This window comes from Pinus tabuliformis, chromosome J (assembly GCF_031772625.1).
Source record: "Pinus tabuliformis cultivar Carrire ecotype Pingquan chromosome J, CPIR1, whole genome shotgun sequence".
In the NCBI taxonomy this organism is placed as follows: Eukaryota; Viridiplantae; Streptophyta; class Pinopsida; order Pinales; family Pinaceae; genus Pinus; species Pinus tabuliformis.
In genome coordinates this window covers 446,400,336-446,427,437 of record NC_142295.1, presented here as the reverse complement: position 1 = coordinate 446,427,437, position 27,102 = coordinate 446,400,336, and the positions used below count along the sequence as shown (strand labels likewise).

Genomic DNA, 27,102 nt, shown 5'->3' with positions numbered 1-27,102 from the left:
ATCTGAAAAGCTCCGGCCAAAACCCGCCAATAAAACGGCTGTCCCTATCACTGATGATGGTCTTAGGAAGACCATGTAGCCTGGAGATCTCCCTGAAGAACAGCTCGACCACCTGTGCTGTTGTATAATGTGCGGATATGGCAAAGAAATGTGCGTACTTTATCAGCCGATCAACGACAATAAAGATACAATCCTTGCCCTGTACCATGGGCAACCCTATGATGAAGTCCATCGAAATACTCTCCCATTTCCCCTCTAGAATGGAAAGAGGCTGCAATAATCCTACGAGATGGCTCATCTCCCCTTTGTTCCTCTAGCAAACATCGCACTCCCTAATATGTTGGAGTACGTCCTCCTTGAGGCCCTTCCATGAGAACCTCTCTCTAATGGCCCTATAGGTTTTGGTAAACCCTTGATGGCCTGCCAATGGATGTGATGCCTGGAGTATCTTCTTCTTGAGCTGAGACCCCTCAGTCAAGAAGATCCGATCCCTCTAATAGATGATCTCATCGATCACCCTGCACCTGTCATCTGCCACCTGCCCGTCCAGAATCTCACATGCAAACCTGTCCTTGGAGTACTCTACTAAGAGTTGAGCCCTCCAGTCTGTATCCAAGCTCATAAGAGACAACATGGCTGGTCTACGTGAAAGGGCATCTGCTACCATGTCGTTCTTACCCTTGACATACTCAATGTCAAAGTCATATGCTTGGATCTTATTGATCCACTTCTGATGCCTCTCCTGTAGCTACTTCTACTCCAAGAAGAACTTGAGGCTGTTGTGATCAGTCCTCACCCTGAACCTGTTGCCCACCAAATACTGTCGGTACTTAGCCAATGCATGCATGATGGCCAACATCTCCTTGTCGTATATAGAATACAACCTCTCGTGCGGAACGAGCTTCCGGCTCTCAAAGGCTATAAGGTGACCTCCCTGCATCAATACTACGCCAATCCCCTCTCCCGACGCATCACACTCCAAAACAAATGGCTGCGTAAAATCTGGCAATGCAAGCACTAGGCAGCTACTCATAACCTCCTTGAGCCTGTCAAAGGCTCGCTACGTTGTATCCGACCAACTGAATGCCCCCTTCTTCGTCAAGTCTGTCAGGGGTTCAGCAAGCTGCGAGAAACCTTTGACGAACTTCCGGTAATACGTACAAATGCCAATGAATCCTCAAAGTTCCGTCACGTTTCTCGGCTCCGACCATTCTCTGATGGCCTTGATCTTCTCCTCGTGGACCCTCACTCCATCCACCCCTATGATGTGTCCCAGATATAACATCTCCGTCAACCCAAACTCAAATTTGGAGAGCTTGGCATAGAACTGCTGCTCTTGTAAGATACACAATACTGTCTCAATGTGTTGGAGATGCTCATCCCAAGTCCTGCTGTAAAAGAGAATATCATCAAAGAATACCAACACAAACTTCCTCAAGTGACTCTGGAAGATGTGATTCATGCAGGACTGAAATGTAGCTGGGGCGTTGGTTAGGCCAAAAGGCATCACCAAGAACTCAAAGTGCCCATAGTGACACCTGAAGGCGGTCTTGGGAATGTCCTGCTCCCTCACGCGAATCTGATGGTACCCTGATCTCAAATCAATCTTTGAGAAGAAACGTGCCCCTCTCAACTCGTCCATCAACTCATCGATCTTGGGTATGGGGTATCTGTTCTTCAGGGTCTTCTTGTTCAGGGCCCTATAGTCAATGCACATCCTTAGCATATCGTCCTTCTTCTTCACCAACACCACAGAAGAAGCAAAAGGACTCGTGCTCGGTCGAATGTGCCTAAGAGCCTACAACTCCTGGATAGCCCTCTCAATCTCATCCCAATAGGCCTTGGGGTGCCGATAGGGGGTGGTGATCACTGCCTGTATGCCTTGCTCTAGCTCGATGGTGTGCTCAAACCCCCAATCCGATGGCTGTCCTCGTGGAATCTCCCCAAACACTATGGCATACCGATCGAGGATGGACTGTATCTCTAGATGCATCGACTACCCTGTATTCCCTGCCTCTGATGCACGCAGCTCCACTGCCCACTCTATGTCTCCCTTCCGGAAGACTACCTCCATCCAATGAGCCGAAACAGTCTGAGGCGTATATGTGTTCTGTCCCCGTATCATCTCATGCCTCCCTGTCTTCTCATCATCCCACTCCATCTCTAGGGTCTTCCAATTCATCGTGACCTTCCCTAGAGTGATAAGCCACTGAACACCCAATATCATGTTGGTGTCCGAAATATTGACCACGAAAAAGTGGTCAGTCAATGTGTAGGTGCCCATCGTCACTGACAGCTCTGGAACATAACGAGCACACGTCATGGTCTAATCTCCTGGGACCAAGACTAAAAACCCATCGAAGCTCTCTATATGTATACCTTTCCGCTCAACCATCTGTGCATCGATGAAGTTGTGGGTTGCCCCATTGTCAACCAAAACTGATACTCGCTGGCCACGCACTGTCCCTCATACGCGTAACGTCAGATACTTGGGAACTCCTCGCAATGCTACAAGGGCCCCTCCGGTGGGTGCAAATGATGCACCTTCTACTACTGGTGGTGGAGGTGGTAAAGGTCCCTGTCCGGCATGGCTATCTCCGGCCTCCCCATCATCCTCGTCATCCTCTTCTCCACTGCTATCAAAGAAGACCTCAATAAAATGTGCTTTGCCAGCAGCACATCTATGTCCCGATGCCCACGGCTCCGGACATGTGAAGCACAACCGCTTCTTCTTCAGCTCCCTCCTGGCATCATCATCAAGCTGTACTCGTCCTGGATTCCCCTTTGGAGGTGGAATCCTCATGTCCTTCCCCTTAGACTGGAAAGTCTATCTCTGGGGGTAAGGTGTCTGGGTCCTAGGTAAGACATCCTGTAAGTCCTGGGTTCTGCTGATAGCGTCCTAGAGTGTCGCTGGTCTAGTGGATCGAACTAGACCTCGAAGTGGCTCTGCTAATCCCTCAACATACATATAGACCCTTCGCGTCGTGGATAGGTCTGGCACCATCACGGAGACCCTCAAGAAATCTGCAATGTAGGTCTCTGGGCTCCCTGTCTGTTTGAGCCTCGTCAGCTCAACAAAATGTTGCTCTGGATCCCTCCGGTCAAATTGCTCCATCAATCTCCTGGTAAACTCAGCATATGTTGTCACTGTAGAATGCCCGAGTGTAACCATCCCATGAAACCACCAATCCTGGGCCTCACCATCCAAATGCAATGTTGCCACCTTAATGGCCTCTGTCTCTAACATCTGGTTAAGCTGGAAATAAATGTCTAGCTTCTCCACCCAAGACTTTGTCGAACTGCTTGATGAACCATCAAACATAGGCAAGTGGAATCTACTCGCTGCACGGTGGGTGTCACCATCATGGTAATGTTGGTAGCCTCTGTGATGGTGGCGGGGTCTGCTATCCCGCTGGAGCTGAAAAAAATCTCTGAATGAGAGGGCATCCCTGAACTCCTGCCCATAGGCCTGGTACTCTGCAAAATAATCGCCCATATGTCCGGGCTCTGCCTCCTGCTGGGCTACGGCCCCCGTGTCTGCTCTAAGAAGGTGGGCATGGTAGAGCGTGTAGGGGCATGTGAGGCCACCTGTTGCGCAGTATCACGCTACTCTGGCAAATGGTTGGATGCGCCTGATCCTTCACCAACATGGAAAACCCGTGGGCTCTCACGCTGTCTGGCCTCTACTGCCATGAATCTCTGCCCCATCACCTCAATCTGCCTCGACAGATCCTGCACTGATTTGACGAGCATATCTACAAATCTCTTCCCGTCATCATCTGCCATCGGAGCCTCCTGCTCTGCATCCACCACAGGCTCCCTCTGCTCTACATCCACTACAGGCTCCTCTTGTTCTGCGTCTACTACCGGAACACAGTCTCCCTCTTCGTAAGTGTTCTGCAACCTACGCCCAGAGTCTCTGTATCTCCGACCTCTGTAGCAGATATAGGGTTTTTCCCGGGTGTCATAGATTGCTAGCTCCACAGACTGAGCCAGATCTATGCTCTGATACCACTGTAATATCCCGTATCAGGAATATGCCCCAAAGACAAACAAACTCCAACCAGAGATGGACTGGGAGGGCATTTACCAGATATGTCGCCTCTAAAAAGAGAACGAGATGCGGAGGCTACCTAGCCCTTTCCAGACTCTGTCTAAGAGTATAATAAAACACACAAGTGGTATAATAGCCGAGAATGCTCAAAGAGATACAAATAACAGTGATACGATATATATCAAATAAACCATAAGCAGATACACAAGAAATGCAGAGAAAACTCTAAGCCATTTTATTATACTAAGTAATAAAATGAGTATAGGAGGTGATCAGGAAGATGGCACCTCTACTTGCATAAGGCAAGTGAAGAAATACACTCAGAATAGCAAGGAATGGTCCTTCTCTGTTCTGCGTCCAAGCTGCTGGGAAACTACTGTGCTGCCGTTGCTACTAGAATTCAAACGAGGATTTGGGGCTACTCCCCTCCTCAGAAAAAGCTGAAACTCTGGAATCGGACTCTACTCGAAAAACCCAGAAAAAACCATAAAGCTCTCATGGAATGGCCGACCCCCGAAAATCACCCCCTTGGGGTTCTGCACAGTACCTCACTGCTTTGTGCTGCCACTAAATGAGATGCTCCAGAAACCTGCCTGAAACCTCTGCCAAAGCTCCCCAATATGCAAGGGTTGATCCCCTGCTCTATCTCTCAGCACCAAACCTCTTGCAAATCCTCAACCCAGAACTGCGTCCCTCTCACAGTACTGCGCAGTCCTTCAGAACTACGCCCCTCTCTTAGTGTTGTGCATTCCTTCAAAACGTTGCCACTACTGCTGCAAAAAGGCTGATGAAACTGCTACTGAAATGCCAATGGGATTACCTTGCCCGAGCAGGCACTCGAAGTCCCCCGGGGCTAAGGGTGAGATCTCCGAACGGAGACACTCAATGCACTAAACAATGCTGCAAACTAGCTAAACATCTAGCGTGCTCCAAGTCGAAATGACTATCACAAATTCTCATAACAGAATGATCAAAATGAGGGGGCTCCTCTCTCATTTATAGCCTTTGACTCTCTCAATCCCAAGGCTCACCTCCTCCTGCGTGATTCCCCTCTTGCCACGTGTGACTTCCCTCCTGCGCAATCCCTCCATGTGTCTGCGTGGGCTCCATTTTTGTGTCCCCCTTTGGCCCCCTTGGCTCCCCTTTAAGTCACAACGTTGTGCTACTAGGAAGTGAATTTTTATTCTAAAAGTGAGTTATGTCCCCCTTCCTCACCTTTTATTTATAAATAACTATAGAAGGCAAAATTTGGACAAAATCGAATATTCCAATTAGCCATGGCTAATTAGGAATATTACAGAGACCATAAAGGGATTTCTTAAGCCGACATACAAGGCTAGAGTCTGTTTGTATAAAGCCAGTAGGTTGTTCCATATAGATTTCTTCATGCAAGTCCCCATGCAAGAAGGCAGATTTAACATCCATCTGATGGACTTCCCATTTGAAAGAGGCAGCAAGGGAAAAAACAAGGCGGATAGAATTCATTTTGGAAACAGGGGAGAAGGTTTCAATATAGTCAATGCCTTCAACTTGTGAAAAACCCTTAGCAACAAGACGAGCTTTATGTTTATCAACTTTTCCATCTGGTCCATACTTGGTTCTATAAACCCATTTGCATCTAACAAGTTTCCGTCCCTTTGGAAGGGGAACAAGATCCCATGTATCATTTGCCAATAATGAATGATATTCTTCATTCATAGTTGTGTCCTAATCTGGATGGCCTAAAGCTTTTGCAAAGGTGTCAGAATCAGAATTAGCTGAAGCTTGTGGCAGTAAAAAAGAGGCTCTATCGAACTGAGAACGTGTACGTTGCTAATCTGTAGGATCACCGGCAAGAGCACCTGCTGCATCCCGAGTAGCACGGACCCATTTTGGAAGCTGAGGAGCTAAAGGAGGATCTTGAGAAGGTGGGGGAGGATTGTCATCCTCGCTGTCATCATCTGAAGAAGAAACATTTTCAGAAGTAGAAGGGATAGAGAGAGGTGGCACATCTGCCGAACTAGGCTCGTAGGCCGATATATTTTTCAGTAAACTTTACATCTCTTCTAATGATAACATTTTTGGACTTAAGTGGAATAAGTCTGTATCCTTTGACATCTTCAGAATATCCAACAAAAATACACTTTTCACTCTTAGGTTCTAAAGCTTTATGTTTCTCATCTGGAATATGGGCCCATGCTTCACTTCCAAAAACATGAAAGTGACTTACATCTAGTTTAATTGAGCTCCATGCTTCTTCTGGAGTGATATTCTTTAAAACCTTAGTAGGAGTGCGATTTATTATGTAATTTGCACAGTTAATTGCTTTTGCCCAAAAATTAAGACTAAGTCCTTTAGATTGAAGCATACAATTAGCCATTTCCTTTAAGGTGCGATTCTTCCTTTCAGCTACACCATTTTGTTGTGGAGTATATGGAACAGTATGTTGCATTTGAATTCCATTCTCAGTGCAAAAGTTGACGAATTTGTAGTTAACATATTCTCTGTCATTATCAGATCTTAGCTTAAAAATTTGATGTCCATATTGTTTTTCAACAAAGGCTTTAAAAGCCAAGAACATGATAAATACTTCACTCTTGAGTTTTAAGAAGTATACCCAAGTGCGTCTAGAGAAATCATCAATGAAAGTAAGAAATACTTGTAGCCAAAGAATGAAACAACTAGAAGTGGACCACATAAATCACTATGCACAAGCTGTAAAGGGGCTAAGGCATGCCAAGAGGCACGTTTTTCAAAACTATCCCGATGATGTTTTCCGAGTACACATTCAGAACAAACACCATCTCTGCAAGATACCATTGGAAGACCTGTCACCATATTTTCTTTACATAGATTCTGAAGGGAGCGATAGTTTAAGTGACCAAATCGCTCATGCCAAAGTTTGCTCACTTCATCATTATGAGAAACAAATACTGAGGGAAGATTTGATGACCCAAAGTTGTTAAACTTATACAACCTTGTAGAATCATCAGCAATGCCAGTAGCTAAAATCTGTCTAGGATTTCTTAGGTCCTTAATTACAACATCGTGAGGTGAAAATTCAACGATTTTACCTTCGCCTGAATGAGTTATCTGATATACAGGTTGCAGGATAATTTTGGAAAACATAATACATCATTAAATTTACCATTGTCTATATGAATAGTTCCAGTTCCTACAACACTAAGAGATTTATCATCACCAACATATATATTTTTTGTGTTACAATCATTTAAAGAAGAAAACATGGCTTTGTTTTTGGCCATGTAATAAGAAACTCCAGAATCAATGAGCCACTCATGAGAATGAGAAGAAGAAGATACATTTAGTGCATATCTAGACAAAGATGCTTGACAACCACATGCAGAAAGTGTTATTCCTGAAGATGAAGTTGAAGTTGTTGAGTGCTCCAAATGGATGTTATGCTTCTTCATTGTTGCTTCCAAGGCTTCCATCTTCTTAAAGCATTTGGATTCTAAGTGGCCATCTCGATTACAAAAGTGGAAATGTCTATCAGTCTTCTTCCCTTTGTTTTTATTTGCCTTATCATTTTGTTGAAATTATTTTTCATTTTGAGACCGAAATGGCTTAGGACCCTTGTTTGGTTTAGGACCTTTCTTTTTAGGATACGGCTTCTTAGGATTCTTTGAATTTGGTTGTTGTTGGGCGGCTAAGGCTTTCTTAAAAGAGTTTCCAAGATTAAGAAGACCAAGATGTAAGATTTTTTCTTGTTCTCTTATTAAAAAATCACAAAAGGCATCAAAGGAAGGGGACTTGTAGTCTTGTCCTTGAGAAATGAAGGCTTCTCTTGTAAAATGGAAGGTGGAAACAAACACGGAGTGGTTGGTCCCAACTTAGTAAGAATGGAATAGATAAGGTTACCATCTTCTTTCTCAACCTTAACACCATCCAAGAGAAGTCTAAGGGTCTTGAACTTGGACAAAAAATCTTCAATGGAAGAAAAATTATTGGGGTCCAATGTAAGCAACTCATTTTCGAGTTGATGGGCTCTAAGTTCATTTTTAATTCCAAAAACTCTAGTGATCTGTTTCATTGCTTCATTAAGAGTATCAAGTTCTGCGATATGGAATCTAAGGTTTGGAGAAATAGACATCCCTATCAACCCACGTGCTTGATCTTGCCTATTTTCCCATTTGGCTACCTTATCTTCATCTTTTGGTTTTGTTTCTTGGCCTAAGGCTATTCTGTAAAGACCTTTACTTCTAAGTAAATCCACAATGTAGGACCACCATTGGAAATAGTTGGTGTTCTCAAGAATAACTTGGCATAGAATTTCCATTTTAACATAAACTGGAGCTATAGATGCTGAAACTAAGCATTCCAATGGAAAGATCTCGAAAAATTAAGTTGTTTTAAAAAACGGCTCTGAAAACGCCTTCTGGATGAAGAAGTTATGGCCTTTTGAAGAAAAGTTGTTGAAGATGTCGACGAAGTGCGGGAATGTGCAAAAATGAATGATAATGTTATATTTAAAAAAATCCGCCCCCTTTCTAAACTTAATCTAATTAGATCAACAAAAATAAAGACTTGAACTCAAGACCTCTATTCTCATAAAGTAGTTTTAGACCAAGTGAGCTAGATTAAAAGGTTAGTAATTTTTGGAAAAGAGGGAAGGGGTTTTTTTTTTAGTCATTGAAGCTTTGGGGTGCGTGCTTACTTGAGAAAGCTCTTTTTTGCCTACAAAACAAAAAACACAAAACCCAACACGGACATACAAAAAAAAACAAACCTTACAGCTTGAAGTTAGCTTTAGCCAGAAACTAAATATTTTCCTCAATGTTTCTGATTTTCCAAGATCACACTAAGGCGCGGCGGAAAAGAGCATGCGCATGAGAAAAATCCTTCCTTTCAATTTCTGATTTTCCCAGATCGCACAGAGTTGCGGGGCAAAGAGCATACGCAGAAATGAAAGGTATAGATCCGGTAATAAAAAAAACAAAGAGCTAAATAAACCGAAATAAACAGAGAGAAAATAACTAAAAACTGCAAATAAACACTATATACCTCCAGATCTTAAAAATGACGTAGCTAGGGCTACCAGAAACCTTTTTGCATTAAACAAAAGGGGTTCCTCTGTAATGTCCCTTATCAGGAATATACCTCAAACACAAGCAAACTCCAACCAGAGATGGACTGGGAGGGCATTTACTAGTAATGTCGCCTCTAAAAAGAGGACGAGATCCGGAGGCTACTTGGCCCTTTCCAGACTCTCTCTAAGAGTATAATAGAAACTCACAAGTGGAATAATAGCCGAGAATGCTCAAAGAGATACAATAACAATGATACGATATATATAAAATAAACCATAAGCAAATACACAAGAAATGCAGAGAGAATGCTAAGCCATTTTATTATACTAAGTAATAAAAATGAGTACAGGAGGTGATCAAGAATATGGCACCTCTACTTGCACTAGGCAAGTGAAGGAAATATACTCAGAATAGCGAAGGAATGACCCCTCTCTGATCTGCGTCCAAGCTGTTGGTAAATTGTTATGCTATTGGTGCTGCTAGAATTCAAATGAGGATTTGGAGCTGCTCCCCTCCTCATAAAAGGCTGAAACTCTGGAATCGGACTCTACTCAAGAAACCCAGAAAAACCCAGAAAGCACTCCTAAAATGGCCAACCCCCGAAAATCACCCCCTTGGGGTTCTGCGCAGTCTCTCAATGCTCTGCGCTGCCACTGAATGCAACCCTCCAAAAATATGCCTGAAACCCCTGCCAAAACTCTCCAGCTACAAGGGCTAATCCCCTGCTCTACCTCCCAGCACAAAACCAGAACTGCGTCCCTCTCTCAGTGCTGCCCAGTCCTCCAGAACTACGTCCCTCTCTTAGTGTTGCACAGTCCTCCAAAATGTTGATAAACTGCTGCTGAAATGCTGATGTATCTACTGCTGAAATGCCAATGGAAGTACCTTGCCTGAGCAGGCACTCAAAGTCCCCCGGGGCTAAGGGTGAGATCTCCGAACGAAGACACTCAATGCACTAAACAGTGTTGTAGACTAGCTAAACAGCCAGCGTGCTCTAAGTCGAAATGACTATCACAAATGCTCATAACAGAATGATCAAAATGAGGGGGCTCCTCTCTCATTTATAGCCTTTGCCTCTCTTAATCCCAAGGCTCACCTCCTCCTGCGTGATTCCCCTCTTGCCACGTGTGTCTTCCCTCCTGCGCAGTCCCTCCATGTGTCTGCGTGGGCTCCATTTTTGCGTCCCCTTTTGGTCCCCTTGGCTCCCCTTTAAGTCACAACGTTGTGCTACTAGGAAGTGACTATTTATTCTAAAAGTGAGTTATGTCCCCCTTTCTCTGATACCATGTTGAAGTTTCTAAGTCTACTTAGTTAAAAACCCTCCATGCACTTCATCTGATTTATTCCTACCTACTTGTTTTATTACTTAACAAGTTATTTACAATGTAAATACTGAAAATAAACACTAGTGCATGCTCAACATATTACAGATCAACAACTGAAAGAAACAGAAACAATCACACCATATGACACCATTATTTTTGGAACAATGTCCCCAAAAAAACCCAATGTGGGAAAACCGGTGTAGCTATCTGAGGGTTTTCTTATTAAGCAATATCAGAGTACAATATGGGTGCCGAAACTGGCCTACCCAACAGAGAATTTCCTTGGCAGTAATACCTCTCAGTTTGAGACAAATCTCTTGGCTGAAACCCCGGATAATCCTTTCGGCAGCTCCTCAGCTCCAATCTGCCCCAGAAACCCTAGCGTCTTCTCTTTCGGGACTACGTCAGCCCCTTTCTGCCCAGCGCTGGCCCTACATCACTTTAAATGGGTCTGCATCAGCCTTAGGAGGCCCTGTGTTAGCCTTCTGGCCCTCTGCATCAGCAACGCTGGCCTCTCTGAGGCTCTATGCAGTTCCCGACTGCCTCTGCATGGCCCTGCGTGAGCCCTGGCAGCCACTGCATCACTCTCTCTGGCTACTTGCTACTCTTCCGACACTATCTTTGCCTCTCTGTCTCTCTGTACTCAATGCCCCTCAGCTGCAACTCCCAATCACTAATTCTATCTCTCTTAGCAAACCCTGCTCTAGAAAATAGAATGACTGATCACTTTGGTGTTCTCTCCAAGTAACCCTCGAGCCTCCTCTTATACTTTTCATGTTGACATATCAACGGCTAAGATTAAGTCCCTAATCAACGGCTAAAAGATTAGATTTGGCTTGATCCATGTCTTTTGGACCATTCTAACATAGTTTTATATTAATCCACATTAATATTTTAATTTCCCTAAGTTTAGACTTAGGGACTCCATTAAAAATATTGATTATTTTAATATCTCTTGAACTGTTTAGAATCTGCCCAAACCCTTTCTGGGTATTGGAGATTTCATGTGCCCCAACCTCTCCACCAAATTTCATGGCTAGAGCACATCCGATGCTACCACAAATCAACAATTAGCAAGTCGCAGAGAAGATGCAAGACGTAGAGATACAAATACGAGCCAAAGAGAATGCGAGCTACCACAAAGAATGCGGGCCACAAAAGATAAATGCTAGCCTTAGAAAAATGTGATCCACAAAGAATAATGTGAGCCTTAGAAAATTTGATCCACAGAGAATGCAAGCGTCAATGATGAATGTGAACCATGATATTTTTTGTAGCATCAGAGGTGTTCTAGTCTCGAATCTTTGTGGAGAGGCTAAACCCAGGAGTTCTCCATAACCCAGAAATAATTTCTGGAAATTCCACCTAAAAGTGTCTCAATTAGATTATTAGCCTATTTTTAAATATTTCTCAAGTCTAAACTGAGGAAAAGTGATTAATTAATCAGTATTAATTGAGAAAGGTGTGAATCATCTAGAAACTCACCCGAATCGATCCAGAAATTATCTCATCCATCGATTATGTTTTAATCTTGGTTGTTGGAGTCCCAACTGGAGATTATAAGAAGAGGTCGATGGGTAGATGGAGGACACACTAGTGCAGATACTCAGTTGCTTAGGCAGTTTGATTTTCCCAATAGCAGAGATCTAGCAAGGAAGATTGAGGCAGAGGGTGAGTAGCAGGTGGCAGAGGAGGTCAACGACATTTCTTGAGGAAGACTTTTAGATCCAGAAGCGGTAGTGAGAGGGAGTGTGAAATTCCTAGAGGGTTTTCACAAGGACTGTGCAGGCATAGCAGCAGAAAAGTTCAATCTAGCTAGAGGAGCTAGTTATTCAGCAATTGAAAGCCAAGATTTCAGTAAGATAAGCCAGTGAGTCAGTTCCAGAGCTAGAGAGAGACAACACTGTGGATTTTAGAGTTTTTTGAAGGCAGCTACAGCGTAGCCTGCACAAAGGTTGATGCAGAAGGATTTTCGTGTGGTTGGGTAGGCAGATCCGGGGACAGAAATCAACTTTGGGGTGAGGAAAAATCCTCACAGTAATTTTGTCAGTATTTCTCTCAGATTGGATTGCTATTAGAGCATCCAGATTATTGTACTCAGATTTTTGTTTCTACATAATAAAAATAAACCCTCATACTATTGCACCGGTTTTCCCAAGTTGGGTTTTTCTGAAGACTTTTGTCCAAAATAACGGTGTCAATTTTATGTGTGTCTGCTAGCATATTTCTCAATTCCTATTTTTACTTTCGCAATATTTTATTTGGTGGAGAAATTGCAGTGTGAATATTTCATTATTTCGTCATAAACAAAATAAACTGCATAATTAATTTTTTCAGTTAGAAGAAATATTTCCAGTTGTTTCATTTCAAGGAATTTTTGCCAACCTCAGAAAAAATGTGATCTCATAAAGAATGTGATCCACAAATAATAATATGAGCTTCAAATAATAATGTGAGGCTCAGAAGTATTCGATCCACAGAGAATGTGAGCCTCAAAAAATTCGATCCATAGAGAATGCGAGCCATAGGAATGTCAATGAGATGCCTAGAATTTCAATGCGATTTTCCATAGAATGAGCTACCACAAAGATATCAAATTCACAATCCAAGACACCTCAAATAGAACGAGTTTTCTAGCCTCAGATGTGATCGAACTTCCTTGATGAGATATGACCCATTCATACTTATAGTCTTCTATGGAGATCTGAATACGTGCCTTGGTGGATCAAGCCGACTTAAGAATTTGGAGGGAAAAATACTTATATTCAAATTTTTCTCATAATAACATTTAAATATATTTTTTCCTTGATGATTGCTTGCTTAATTTTGTGCCACATTAAAGGACAATGAGAAGAGTGCCAAACACATCAATACTATTTTCCTTTAACCAAATTGAATTGTTCCTTGGGGAAAGATGAAATTATTTTGGGGTAGATGGGTTCCTATGCGGAAATTCATCCTATAGTTGCCCCAATTTTCAACATTCCTTTTTGGTTCTAGTTTTTCTCTTGGAGAAGCTAGAATATATGTCTTTCCTTATTAGGCCCAACTATCATCTGTTGTTTTGGATTTAGCTTTTGCATCTGCAAAATTAGTTGGTTGGGTCTGATATAAAAAGAGAATGAAGGTATCCAAAAATGCATTCATATAGTTTGTCAATAGGGCTGGTGGAGGCAGTTGATGTGTATGTGGAATTTCCTACACAGCCTCGTCAAATCTGGTGTTAAACTCTTCAATAGTTTCATTATCTTTTCTATTAATTTCCATTAGAGAATTTAATAAAAAAATCTCTCATCCTTAATCTATAAACCCTTAAAACCTAAACTTTGTTCCTTAAACCATGACTACATCCTTAACCTGCATCATTCGAGCTAAGTCCATAGTCTCTAACCTTAACCCTTAAACAATGTTAATTAACCTTATCCTTCAAGGTACCCTGGTTAAATTCCAACCGTTGAACCTTAACTATCAACCCTTAGCTCTTGATCATCACCAAAGCCCCTAAACTTTAACCCATCCCCTTTATTATCTTGAGTAAACACTAAGACCTAACCCCCAACTCATCACAATAAAACCCCATAGCCTAAACTTGTTGATGGTTTGGAGACTGTAATATTCCTAATGGGAAATATACAATGATAAACAAAGCAAACATAGACATAAAACCATGAAAATCAAACACATGAATCAGTCCATGAAATTTCACCAAAATTTACGTTGCTGAGCCATTTTATTATAATAAGATGAGGGTACAATGAGGTGCTAGAAAGAGTGAACCTAGGCTTGCTCAAGGCAAGCTATCTAAGCCCAAATGAACAATAAGAAGTACCTCTCAAATGTGTTGTTGCTCTCTCCTGGCTCTGCGCTAAAACTGCCTAGAAATATACTATTGGCTGTGAAGAACTATTGCTAGGGCCTCCTTCGGTGCTCAAAAATTCCGGGAAATTAACCCTGGTCTCTCCACCAATAATCTAGAAAAACCCACGAAGGAATTGGCCAAATGTTGACCTCATATTTGCGGCCCAAATTTCCCTTGGCTCCTCTAGCTGCTAGCTGACTTGGAACCCCTGTTTGACCCCTCAAATCTGCCCAAAAAATTCTGCCAAATTTTTTTTGAGGTCCTTGTCAATGTTGATTTGGGGTAGCATCGGATGTGCTCTAACCCTCAAATTTTGCAGGGAGGCTTGGGCACAAGGATTCCAAAGAACCTAGAAAGCGTTTTGGGAAATTCTACCCATAAGTGATTTTATTAAAATAATTAATATTTTTAATGGGGTACCTAAGTTTAAACATAGGAAAATTAAAATATTAATGGGTATTAATCTAATTAGGGGTGAAACTTCTAGAAAAAGCCACGGATCAAGCCAAAACGACTTGAGCCTTTGATTAAGATGTAATCTAGGCTGTTGATTGTCCAACAAGAACATATAAGAAGGGGCTTTAGGGTCATTTGGAAAATACACAGAGAGATAGAGAAAATCAATTTTCTAGAGTGAGGGGCAGCGATAGCAGCTTCCGAAGAGAGAGATTCTCAGTCAGAGATACATTAGCAAAGAGAGGCAATGAGTGATCTATAAGCCTTGACGCAAGTCCAGAAGGGCCATGCAGAACCAGCGCAGAGGGAGAGAGAGGACTCTGAAATTTGCAGAGGAATTCGATCTTCAGAAGCCGGGAGACGGGGTGTGAGACCAGGAGGCGGGGTGTGAGACCAGGAGGCAGAAATCAAATTTCCTGGGCAGCAAATCGACCATCCAGTGAAGTCACGCAATCCCGAGAGAGCTTGACACTGGGCTGACACAGAGGCAGCCAAAAAAGTCGGGGGGCAGTCAGTTTGGGGTTGGATCAGCCAAGATTTCTTAGTGATTGTGTGAGGTAAAACTCACAAAGCTTGTGCCAGTATTTCTCTCTATAACTGAATAACCCTGTGAGGTATTCAATGATGTATTCAGATTTTGCTACTGCTTAATAATAATAAACCCTCAGAGTTGCTGCACCGGCTCTCCCGCATTGGGTTTTTCCAGGGACTTTTGTCCAAAAATAACTATCCTATGTGTTTATATTTTCCTTGCTCAGTTTCTATGTTTCAGAATCATATTTAATTGGTGTAGGCTGCTTTAGTAATTTACTTCAATGTTTCATGAAGAAATCTGAAATAAGCTTGTAATGTAATTTACAATCTAGGTGAAGTAGATTCAGCTTGATGCAGTAGGATTCCTGAGACTGTTATATCTAGGAAGTTTCACAGTCAAAAACCCAGAAAAACCTAGAAAGGGTTTGTCCTAGTTTTGTTGCTCCAAAATTGACCCCAAATGCTTGGCCCTCCTCCACAAGTAGAAGATGCAACCTGTAGCAAATGTTGTGTTTGCTGCTCCACCAAAATGTTGGAAAAGGCCCCAAAAAACTTACCCGGTCTCCACCTCAAGTTTTAGGCCCAAACTCCCTTCACTCCTCGACTCCCAAGTGTGTCACCTCCAAGCACTGCGCAGTCACTACATTGTTGCTAGTGTCCTCCACACAAACTCGCACTCCCACTGCTGGAACAATTGGAAAAGGATGGAACTCCCTCTTTGGTCTGGGACTCGAAGTCCACCAAAGCAAGGGTTGAGATCTTCGCTTGGAGACACTGTGCTAAACAACACTCACAGACTTGGCTTCCGCTCAAGCGTGCTATGTCAAAGACAAGTTTCTGAATAGATAAATGAATGAAAAAAATGAGTGCCTCTTGCTCTATTTATAATCTATGGCTCCTTCTATCCTTGTGGTCCCCACTCTCTCTCTCTCTCCCCTAATTCGCACTCTCTTCTCTTCTCTCTCTCTTACAAGAGTGCGAGTTCCCTCCTTGGGTCGAATTTCTCTTTCTTGCGGTCCCCACTTTCCACTAGAGCCGTAATATTCTCTTTTCCTCCTAAGTCTTGGTGCTGGAATTGCGTTCTCTCCCCAAACTCATTTCTAATGATGAAAAACAAAATTGGGGATATTACAGTCCTCCCTGCCAAAAATTGCTTGTCCTCAAGCAATGCATGAACTAGCACCTCCTTTGTCTATTGATCACCCCTATCATCATTAGTAATACTGGGGTTCCAAATGTTTCGCTGAGTCATTCCAGGTCTCTACACTATCCTGACATGAAAGAATCCCTCAATACCAGGATCCCAATCCATCCTATCCCACCTGAAGCTCCCCTCGCTCCACTCACTATCCTGCCCAGTATAAGTACCAAAAGTCCCCTGTATACCATCAATGAGTAGGGGATCATGATAATGTGGCACCATGCCCAACTCCTCGTGAAGTTTTCCTACCACGTAGGCCATCCCATGCACTCCAGGAGTATACTCTCGAAGATACCACCCAATCCCTGCAGAGATAGCGTCTCGCTCACGTGAGTTTCTCCTGATATCATCCTGCTGGCCCACCTACCATGCTAATGAAGTCCCCCACGCCATCGGTGACTCGCTAAACCCCAATGGAAGATCTGCATGATCTGCCCCTATAGTAGTTAGCTCATCCCTAAAGGTTATTGAGCTGTGAAGAGCGGTGATGATCAGGTCCCTTGCTAATCTCAGAGTCGTGCCATCATGCTGAAGCTGCGCTACTCTGATTATGACATACTCCCCACCGTGTGCGAACTGTATCCTCCTCTCATGAGGCCTAGTGGCAAAATGTCTATGAGAGCTAAGTTCATCCTGCCCAGGCATCCCCATGATGCCAATATCTACCACTCCACTACCAATCTCGACCCTGAGCCATAACAAGATAAGTCTGCCTCGCCATATCGTGGAGGTCCCAGTGATCCCCCATGTGTCAAACCCAAAGTGAACTAAATCACCCTTTGCAATGACCCCGCTCATCACAAAGGGGAGTAATCCACCCGCCAACCGGGTCCCTAGATCCCCCAAACATACATGGAGCTCATAACTCCCTCTCCTCACAGGATGTCGCTACGTAGCGCTGCTATCTACTAGAACCCATCTAGCCCTCGTCTCTGACCCCTGTATGTACCCCCTGGGTAGACCCCAAGTATCAGGAGTATGTCCCATGCATGTGAAACTGCCCTGCTCCTGCCAAACCACGCAGATAAATCCGCTATCCCAACTCCTGACAATACACTTGCACACTGTTTGGAGTCTGGGTACCCTCCTGAAGACGAAGTCTGCCATCCACCATCCCTCAAGTTTGAGCTCAAGGGTGGAACATATGCTACCTCGGCTATCAACCACGCCATCCCTAAGCCTGTATCCAACAACTCGTGCACCTACCAAGGGTCTCAACTGGAGAGTCTCCTCCCTTCTCATGACACGCGGTGTCTCATCCAACTGTCTAGACTCTAGGGTGAGCCTCCCATGTCTAGCTGCCTGAATAGAGAGTGTCAAGGAGAAACAACCAAATGCTCTGTGACTATAAGCAATACTGGAGGATTATGGGCGGGTATGTCCCAAAGGGTATGATCAAAAGTCTGTCGGAATGCTCAAGAGTGATCCTACGGACGAAACTCTCTCCGCCTCAGTTCTGTTGATAACTCCCTCAAAGCCTTGTCTCCGCTAAACACGGTGTCCCCAGATGCTCAACAATGTCCGCATCGATCCTAGGTGAGTTGCATCCAATGGTACACCCATTGCCCCGGTCTATAAGTCTCCTTGGGGCCAACACTCCAAGAGTCCGTTACGCTGCATCATGTCTTACTGCAAGTATCGATGTACTCTTCATCATGCCACTGTAAGCCGCAACCTATCCTTGTACACCACTGGATACCCCCGACTAAGGCTATACCATCTCGTACCACCCCGCATCCTGTCTGCGTCAAGGCACCAGTCACTCCCCACGTTTACTCAATGTGATGTAAGGCACTCCTACTTGACAACACAATCCAACACACTACAGTACACCACCATGCATCTCCATGTCCACCTATAGTCCACTGCTCAGTACTAGATGCTCCCACACATCCCTGGATGTGATGGCCTAGAGTTGTATCTCTACGTGTTGGCCCACACCTGATCGGTATCATCACCTCCACTATCGCATCACTATACTTGTCGATGAATGGATCTTCACTCCAAATCCCCCCTAAGGGATCCAAGAAGTGAATCTCCCTATGTGTCAGCAGTGATGCTACCACTGCGCTGCTCCTTTGCGTCCTTTGTGCATCACACAAAAGTGAAGAGTCCGCAACTCCATACAAGGCACCGTCCGTTGGCCTGCCAATGCCACCTCGTCTGACAAACTCCTGCCAGAGTATGTTGATCACCCAATGATCCTATGTACAAACGTCATACCAAGACAACCAAAGGAGTTTGTCCATAAACTAGTTGGCCACTGGTGCTGACCGAGACTCCCGTAGCGAATGTACATGCTGAACTGCTAGGTCAACTGTACCATCCAGGTTGTAGCCAACCGACATACCTAGGAAATGATAGGTAGTCGCACCCAGAAACCAATGCCAGTCTGCACTTTCGGTATCCCCAGTGCCTGGAAGCTCCTGCTGAACTACACCTAGGTCCACCACCATCTCCATAGCCCATTCCACAGGGTACCAACTCAGAATCTCTCACCATCCAACCCCAAGAGAGGGATTGAATGCACATAGAACAACCCCAACATGCGGATGCTGCACCCTGTGCAACTCCGATCGTCTCATCCTGCTACCCAAGTCAACACATAAGATCTGACTAGGTAGCTCTGCCTCTCTCTCTCCAATGGGAAAAGGTGACCCAACAGTGTTTCTAACCTGGTCATCCCCTTTGGTATGTCTAGACAACTCCGCCTCTCTCAATCCAAAGCATAGGGATGGGCTGATAACGTTGTAGATCCTGTCAATGTGCCTCTGAAGCGAACTGTGTTGAAATCCCAATGTGTGGTCTCTATGCTGCCCCTCATTAATGGCTATCCCAAAGGATGTCTGCACATCCTCCTCCATCATGGGCTCGACATGAGCCTCCAACTGCTCCTCCATAGACAACTCAACATGAAAGACATGCTCACCAGTCAGCGGTAGGTGACTGTCGTCCGGCAACCCTGTCATAGATCTGGATGCCTTTGTACCTATTGGCTCCTCATCAATAGTGGAGATGCCTCCCGACACCTCATCAACCTGTGGTGTGCTACTATCACCTAAGAACTCAGTCACAACCAGGGATACCTCATCAATGGATACCTCAACAACGGATGGCATCTCGTCAACGAGTGTATCCTCAATTGTCTCTTTGCCAACCATGGCTCCTTTAACTACTCTCTCATCTTCTTCCTTAATCCTCCTCATCATCCTAGCAAAATTCCACTGAATCTCTATTGGTTTGTGCATGCCTCTTAGTTCACAGAACTCCCAAAAAGAGAGGGACACATGAATGCGATGACCCAATGATTGGTATACCCTCCAGTTTGCTCCCAATAACTCCACATCAATTGCAATCATGTCTGGATTCACAATTGCGGAATGAATCAACTTCTCCCCCACATCAATCATTATTTGTTGCATCCTAATCACCTAGGTTTCTTAGCTTTTTATTCTGGTCTTGTCATAGAACAAAGGGTTTCCCACAGGCTGAGCCAAGATTATGCTCTGATACCACTGTAATATTCTTAATGGGAAATATACAATGATAAACAAAGCAAACATAGACATAAAACCATGAAAATCAAACACATGAATCAGTCCATGAAATTTCACCAAAATCTACGTTGCTAAGCCATTTTATTATAATAAGAAGACGGTACAATGAGGTGCTAGAAAGAGCGCACCTGGGCTTGCTCAAGGCAAGACAGCTAAGCCCAAATGAACAATAAGAAGTCCCTCTCAAATGTGTTTGTGCTCTCTCCTAGCTCTGCACCAAAACTACCTAGAAATATGCTATTGGTTGTGAAGAATTATTGTTAGGGCCTCCTTCAGTGCTCAAAAAATTTTTGGAAATTAACCTCGGGCTCTCCCCCAATAACCCAGAAAAACCCAAGAAGGAATTGGCCAAATGCTGACCTCGGAATTTCGACCCAAATTTCCCTTAGCTCCTCTAGCTGTTGGCTGACTTGGAACCCTTGTTTGACCCCTCAAATCTGCCCAGAAAATTCTGCCAAATTACTTCTAAGGTCCTTGTCAAAAACCCAGAAAGGGTTTGTCCTAGTTTTGATGCTCCAAAATTGACCCCAAATGCTTGGCCCTCCTCCGCAAGCAAAAGATGCAACCTGTAGCAAATGTTGCGTTTGCTTCTCAGCCAAAATGTTGGAAAAGGCCCCAAAACACTTCCTCGGTCTCCACCTCAAGTTTTACGCCCAAACTCTTTTCACTCCTCGACTCCCACGTGTGTCACCTCCAAGCACTGTGCAGTCCCTGCGCTGCTGCTAGTGTCTCCTCCACACAAACTCGCACTCCCACTGCTGGAATAATTGGAAAAGGATGGAACTCCCTCCTTGGGCTGGCACTCGAAGTCCACCGAAGCAAGGGTTGAAATCTGCACTCAGAGACACTTGTGTGCTAAACATCACTTGCAAACTTGGCTTCCGCTCAAGTGTGCTATGTCAAAGACAAGTTTCTGAATAGATGAATGAATGACCAAAATGAGTGCCTCTTGCTCTATTTATAATTCATGGCTCCTTCTCTCCTTGTGGTCCCCACTCTCTCTCTCCTAATTCACACTCCCTTCTCTTCTCTCTCTCTTCCAAGAGTGTGAGTTCCCTCCTTGGGTCAAATTTCTCTTTCTTGTGGTCCCCACTTTCCACTAGAGAAACAATATTCTCTTTTCCTCCTAAGTCCTGGTGCCGGAATTGCGTCCTCTCCCCAAATTCATCTCTAATGCTGAAAATCAAAATTGGGGATATTAAAAAGACAATGATTGAGCATTAGTAGATTATATAATGTTTGAATCTACAAATGTTATTTGTAAGGCTTGTTAGGATGTTTCAAAGGTTTCGAAAATGTTGGAAAAGGAAAAGATTAATTTTTTGATTGGTTGGCGTCACTCAACATGTTATCAAGGAAAAATAATATTTGTAATCAAAGGGGGTTAAGAGGGTTGAGAATTTGAACCCTTGTGTCTCAGAGAGTAATGAAGTAAATGGTACATAGTGGGAAATGTAACCAACGCTTCATCATGGAGAGGAAATGTAAGGAACTGGTGATGGCTGGGTCGAGAACATCGAATTTGAGCTTCAAATGACATTAAAGGAGTTTATATTGGGTGGGAGGAGGAAATTAAGAGAAAAGGTAAGGAATATAATAGAAATATATGCATTTATCCTCTCACAAATGAAATGAGACCAACAATAAAATGACCTATATGCAACAGAACAGACTTTGGGGAGTGTTTGTGACTTCAAGTAAACATTAACTAAGGAAATAAGTAGGGGCAATATCTTGGCTTTCATAGACCTTTGAGAGTGAATCCATTTGATGAATTTAGGTTCCATAAAGCATTATCTTGATTGCTGAAATAGTAGACAATGAACTAAGAAAACAACACATAGAAGTTTATGTGGTGGTAAAGAAATCATGCTTGACAATTATCCACCATTATATCTAGCTTTTGAAGATATACCATCTATTTAAGCACAAGGTTCATATCATTTTCCTTAATTCAAGAGCAGAAGACACTTTATACGAGCCTCAATTATTTTGGAAAACCATGCTTTAGTTTATCATTTTTACTCTCTGAAGCAGTTCATGTGCTTTTGATCCATTCAAAAGCACCATCGGTTGCATCTGTTCATTATATTTTTCAGATAATTTGTTTTTAAGTGGCACTTGAGTTCAAGCAAACCATCAATTCCATACTTTGTTTCTAAGTTGTCTCCCCAAGCCAAATTCTTCTAAACATCTTCCATATAGATATTGAATTCAAACCCATATAATTTTCAAGTACAATTCAATTGCTTTATATTCATTGCTAAATTTCCCCTTATGATTATAAGATACAATTAATTTTAGATAAGTTTCTCATTCATGTAGGCTCAGGTTTTCCATCGTCCTTTTATGGAGGGTTACTGAAACTAATGCTTTTGCAGTAACATATACCTTCATCGTGATCCAGAATTCATGCCCAAGAATTCAGCAGCCTGGAGTGCTTGGAATTTTTTAGGAAGCCAAAATAACCACGTATGTGTGACTTACTGGCTTAACACATTACAGGTATGTACCTTATTAATTCACATATTTTGAAGGCATTTTGTTTGGAAATTTCAGTTAGTTTATTATCATATAGTATTATATGCACATTTATGCTGGGACTGACCTCTAGTTAGTAATTACTGCTTGCTAATCCAAATGGCTTCTAAGTTCTATGTGAAGAAGACTAGAATATTCAAGGCTCATATTATAGCTTTTAACTTTTCACACATGTACTGATATTGATGTTCATGCAGTTCTTGTACATAGAAAACCATTATGTGAATTCTTTATGCACAGTACGTACTGAATGAATTTGCTGAACAAACTCTTGCTAATAAATTGGATAAATTGTTGCAGAATTTAGGCAATACGGGCCTACCTTTCCTTGTAACTCTCAACCCTCCACATGCACCTCAAAATAACATTACCATTTGGTCTACGAGTCATCCAGTTCCAACACCTGCTGCAGCACAAGCATCAAAAGAATTTGACGTCATTCAAGGAAAGAGAGGAATATGGTTCTGTGGTGCATATCAAGGTAGAATGCAATTGACCTTAAGTTTCTGATTTGGATGGTGCTATTAATGTTTACTTACATTTATTTGTAAAGCAACAAAAAAATTGTGGTTTATTAAGATAATACAAAAAAATACCTACATCTATTACAAAATGCACAAGTGATTCCATAATGAAATAATACCCATGCATGATTCCGTAGGTTCTGTGCTTTAAGAGAGGCTCCTTCCATGGAAAAAATATATAGACCATACCAATGATAAAAGAGCAAAAATGGCAAAGAAGGTTTATGTCCATCATTATTCCTTTGATTTTCTTAGTGAAAGGCCCTCAATAAATTCATCACTCACACCATTGACCAAGAATCATTTAAGATGATTTCTGATTGGAGGGTTTACCATTATCTTCTCAAGGAAAAAGGGGGAATTTTTATATGGAACAGAAAAACAAACTGTGAATATGTTTAGGTTCAACCGATATCCTTTGATAGGTAATCCTTCCTAAAATGACCCCTTGTGCTATTCTTGATCCTCAGAACTTGTTTACTTATGCCTCCTCTCTTTTTAATGTACCCAACCATGATAATAGATAGATCTCTAGCATGGTGTTTCTTTACTGATCACATGGCACTTACAATTTTAATATTAAGTCCAGTAAAGAAAAACACATTGAGATCCGAAATCATAGCTCCACAAGCATATTGCTAGCAACAGACAATGCTGATCTTTTCAGCCATCATCATTCATACGGGTTCCCTCCTACTTTGGGCTCACATCTTATTCATCCTAAAACCAAGTTTGGTGAGAAGTTCTTATTTAAAAAAAATTAAGCATCTTATATATTTCAGTAGTGAAGGACAACTTAAGAACCATAAAAGAGTACACATAAGAAAAACCATTGAACAAACCAATTTGACAAGGCTGGCCCACAGACTAATTCAACAGGTGAGCCTGAAGACCAGTTTGACAGTGCAGCACAATATGAGAAAAGTAGACCGACTTGGGACTTTAAATTGATTGGACTAGTTTCTCCATTACTTGCAATATTTAAATTGACTAAGAGGTGCATCTACACAAGTTTTCCTACATTTTCCTCTGCATACGGCAGTTGCACTCTTTTTCTACTACAACAACTTTTTCATAGTTTCAAATGTTACTAATTTAATGTATACTTGGGATTCTGAGGATAACTTGGATATTATTGTAAAGATTTACTACAAAACTAAATCTCTTTTGCCAAAAATAATTTGACAAGGTACTAACATTTTGTATTCTTTATGAAGAAAATGATTTCATTGACTTCTTAATCTCCTCTATATTTGCATCATGCAATATCACGAGAGTTATTTATTGGCACTAGAATGTGGTGAACAGTCATTACATAATTACTTTGTCTAAGTGTTTTCTTTCCTTTTATATTCTGGGATTCACAGACCCTTTTGTATGCTTATTACATTTAATTTAAGGGTTACAAGGTGATTGATTTGATTGGCACAACAACATACGTAGAAGAGCTACAAGCAGGATATCACGATTGATGATTTATATAGTACCTACATTTAGATCCTCTTGTACTCGTGTTAATTAATAGATGCATTTCTTTCTTGGATATTCTGACATTATAATTTGGATAAAGTGTAGATGTGGCAGGTCAGTTGTGCCATAGATTAGTGAGCTGGAAAATCTTAATTTCAATAACATAAAAAGAAACCTATGAATGTCAAGTGGTGTTGATCATGCAAGTTTTGGCTGAATGGGAGGCTTATTGATGGCCATATTCTACTACCTCACTTGAGGCATCTAGTAAAAGGATTGATTAAGTCACCATCCATAGAACTTGAGTAGGTGCATCCCACAACGTTTTAAGGATCGGGAGCCCAACCAATCATTGTCATAAGATAGCTCCAAACAAAAATTGATTCTCTCCTATTAACACCTGTTGCATTCAAACTCTCAAAGTTCCAGGGAAGCGGAAGTACCAACTTTTTCAACAAGGATCGGATCACATATCAGCAGTCCATGTGTCATGGTCATCCCATTCTGCAAGTTATATATTGTAAATGATCTTAGTAAAACCTTGAGTCTATGTAACAACCTAGGTAAGCATGTAATTGATGACGAATTCCATCTTAGGCGGCTTTTTAACCTCACTGATTACCAGTGTTTTTCTACACGGCTAATCAAAAGAGTTTTTTCCCTCCAGCTTAAACCCCCAAAAGCTAGGGTGAAATTTATTGTTGGATTATCAGGTGAGTCCTAGTGTTTTAGTCGAGTCTGATGTAAAAGTGGTTTGGGAATTGTTGTCGCGCAGATTGACACGACAACGCTCAGACCGGGGGCTGTCACTCTGATCCCTGATCCCTCCGTTTAAGCCTGTCTCCCGCGGCTAAGGGGGATAGTCCCTGTGAGATGATGAGACCAACTGTCGACCAGTTGGTTGGGAGACACGAGACACGATTAAGATAAGCACTAAAATGATTTAATTAATTTAGCAAACCAGTGCTTTAAGAGATTGTTGTTAAAACGATTACTTGTTAGATGATACAGAAACATAAACCGTGAGCAGCAATCATTTGTCATCAAAGGTATTAGCTAAATCACAATGCTCTTAGAATGACCAAAACTATATCCAGCAACTGAGAACTTTGAAAAAATGAATGCTTTGAACCACCACGAGAATCATACATCATTAACCAGATATCATATTCGTATCTCGACTTGAAAATTTTAGATCTCAGCATGAAAGATGGTAATTCCCGAAAATAACTGGATCTGGCAAAAATGATTTTCCATAAAAAATTTATGCTTTTCAAAAATTTAAAAGAAAAAAATATAAAAATAAAAAAATAAAAATAAAATTTTTTTTTGAAAAGTTTTAACACCTAAAAATCTAAACTAAAAAAAATAAAAAATAAAATTAAAATCTAAAATCTAAATTTAAAACAAAACTAATTAAAACAAATCAAAATCTAATTATAACAAATAAAAAAGATCAAACTCTAACTAAGCCAAAAAAATATTTTATAAATAAATCTTCTTTTTGATTTTTTTTTATTTTTTCATATTATAAAAAACAGAAAATCTAAAAATTATGAAATTTTAAACTTAGAGTCTAATTAAAACAAAATTTAAATCAAAATTTAACTACGCTTAACCTTTTTTTTTACTTTTTTTTTTTATATTTATTAAAATCTAAAAATATAAATATAAATAAAAATGAGACTATATAATTTTAAGTCTAAAATCTAAACGATGAAATTAAAATCTATATTAAACAAAAAAAAGAACTACGGTGCCAAATCAAACCAAAACGTGACCAAACGAAGAAAAAAAAATTACTGCGTGAAAACACCACTATGCGTCAAGATGAAGATCCCGACCCCGTGTTGAAACGCAGAATGCCACTGTGCATTAAAATGATAGATCCCGAGCATAACAGATAGAAACCTAAACGATCCACGGGAAAACGCTGGAACTTAATGATGACGATGAGGTATTACCTGAGGCGATGAAGCGATTTTTACCTGCGTGATGGATTGTTATTCACCTGCGGTTTCCAGTTCCGGACGGCGGATGAGCCAGCGTTGAATCTCGGCGCTGCTTTCGGATTGACGTGGATGGAATCGGTGTTGAATGATACCAAAATTCTGACGGCAGACAAATCTCAACTGCGTAGATGAAATTTCAAGAGCACGTTTCCTCTGATGGCGAAATTCTCTGAGATGAAAACCGAAATTGCCCACGCAAACGTTACAACTGGGCCATGAAAAACTCCTTGCCCACGTCGATTTTTTTTGGATGCTTTCTGCGCTTGAGGTAATGCAAACCCACGTAATTTTGGCGGCAGCAGCAAAGAGCAACAGCGTGAAAGGGCTGAGCAGCAGCGTGGAAAGTTTGCTTGAAATTTGTGACGGTGGATCCAAGTTTCTGAAGGTTGCAGGCAGGACGCAATCTCACTCATGTATAAACCAGCAACCAAAGAATGCCTCACTCTGAAATGGCACGACTATTTTCTGCTGCTTATGCATAGTATGTCTGCGTGTCAATTTTGACGGTGGTATGCTTGGCTCAAAATTTGTTTGATGAA

General features: G+C 41.9%; 1 protein-coding gene across 1 annotated transcript in view; it reads left to right on the top strand.

Moving 5' to 3' along the window:
• Positions 1 to 27,102, top strand: part of LOC149227733 (uncharacterized) — a 266,646-nt gene that overhangs the window by 63,901 nt on the left and 175,643 nt on the right. The window contains exons 6-7 of the mRNA XM_089375553.1: positions 22,398 to 22,521; positions 22,858 to 23,038. Coding sequence (XP_089231679.1) covers positions 22,398 to 22,521; positions 22,858 to 23,038 — 305 coding nt within the window. The remainder of the gene's footprint in view (positions 1 to 22,397; positions 22,522 to 22,857; positions 23,039 to 27,102) is intronic.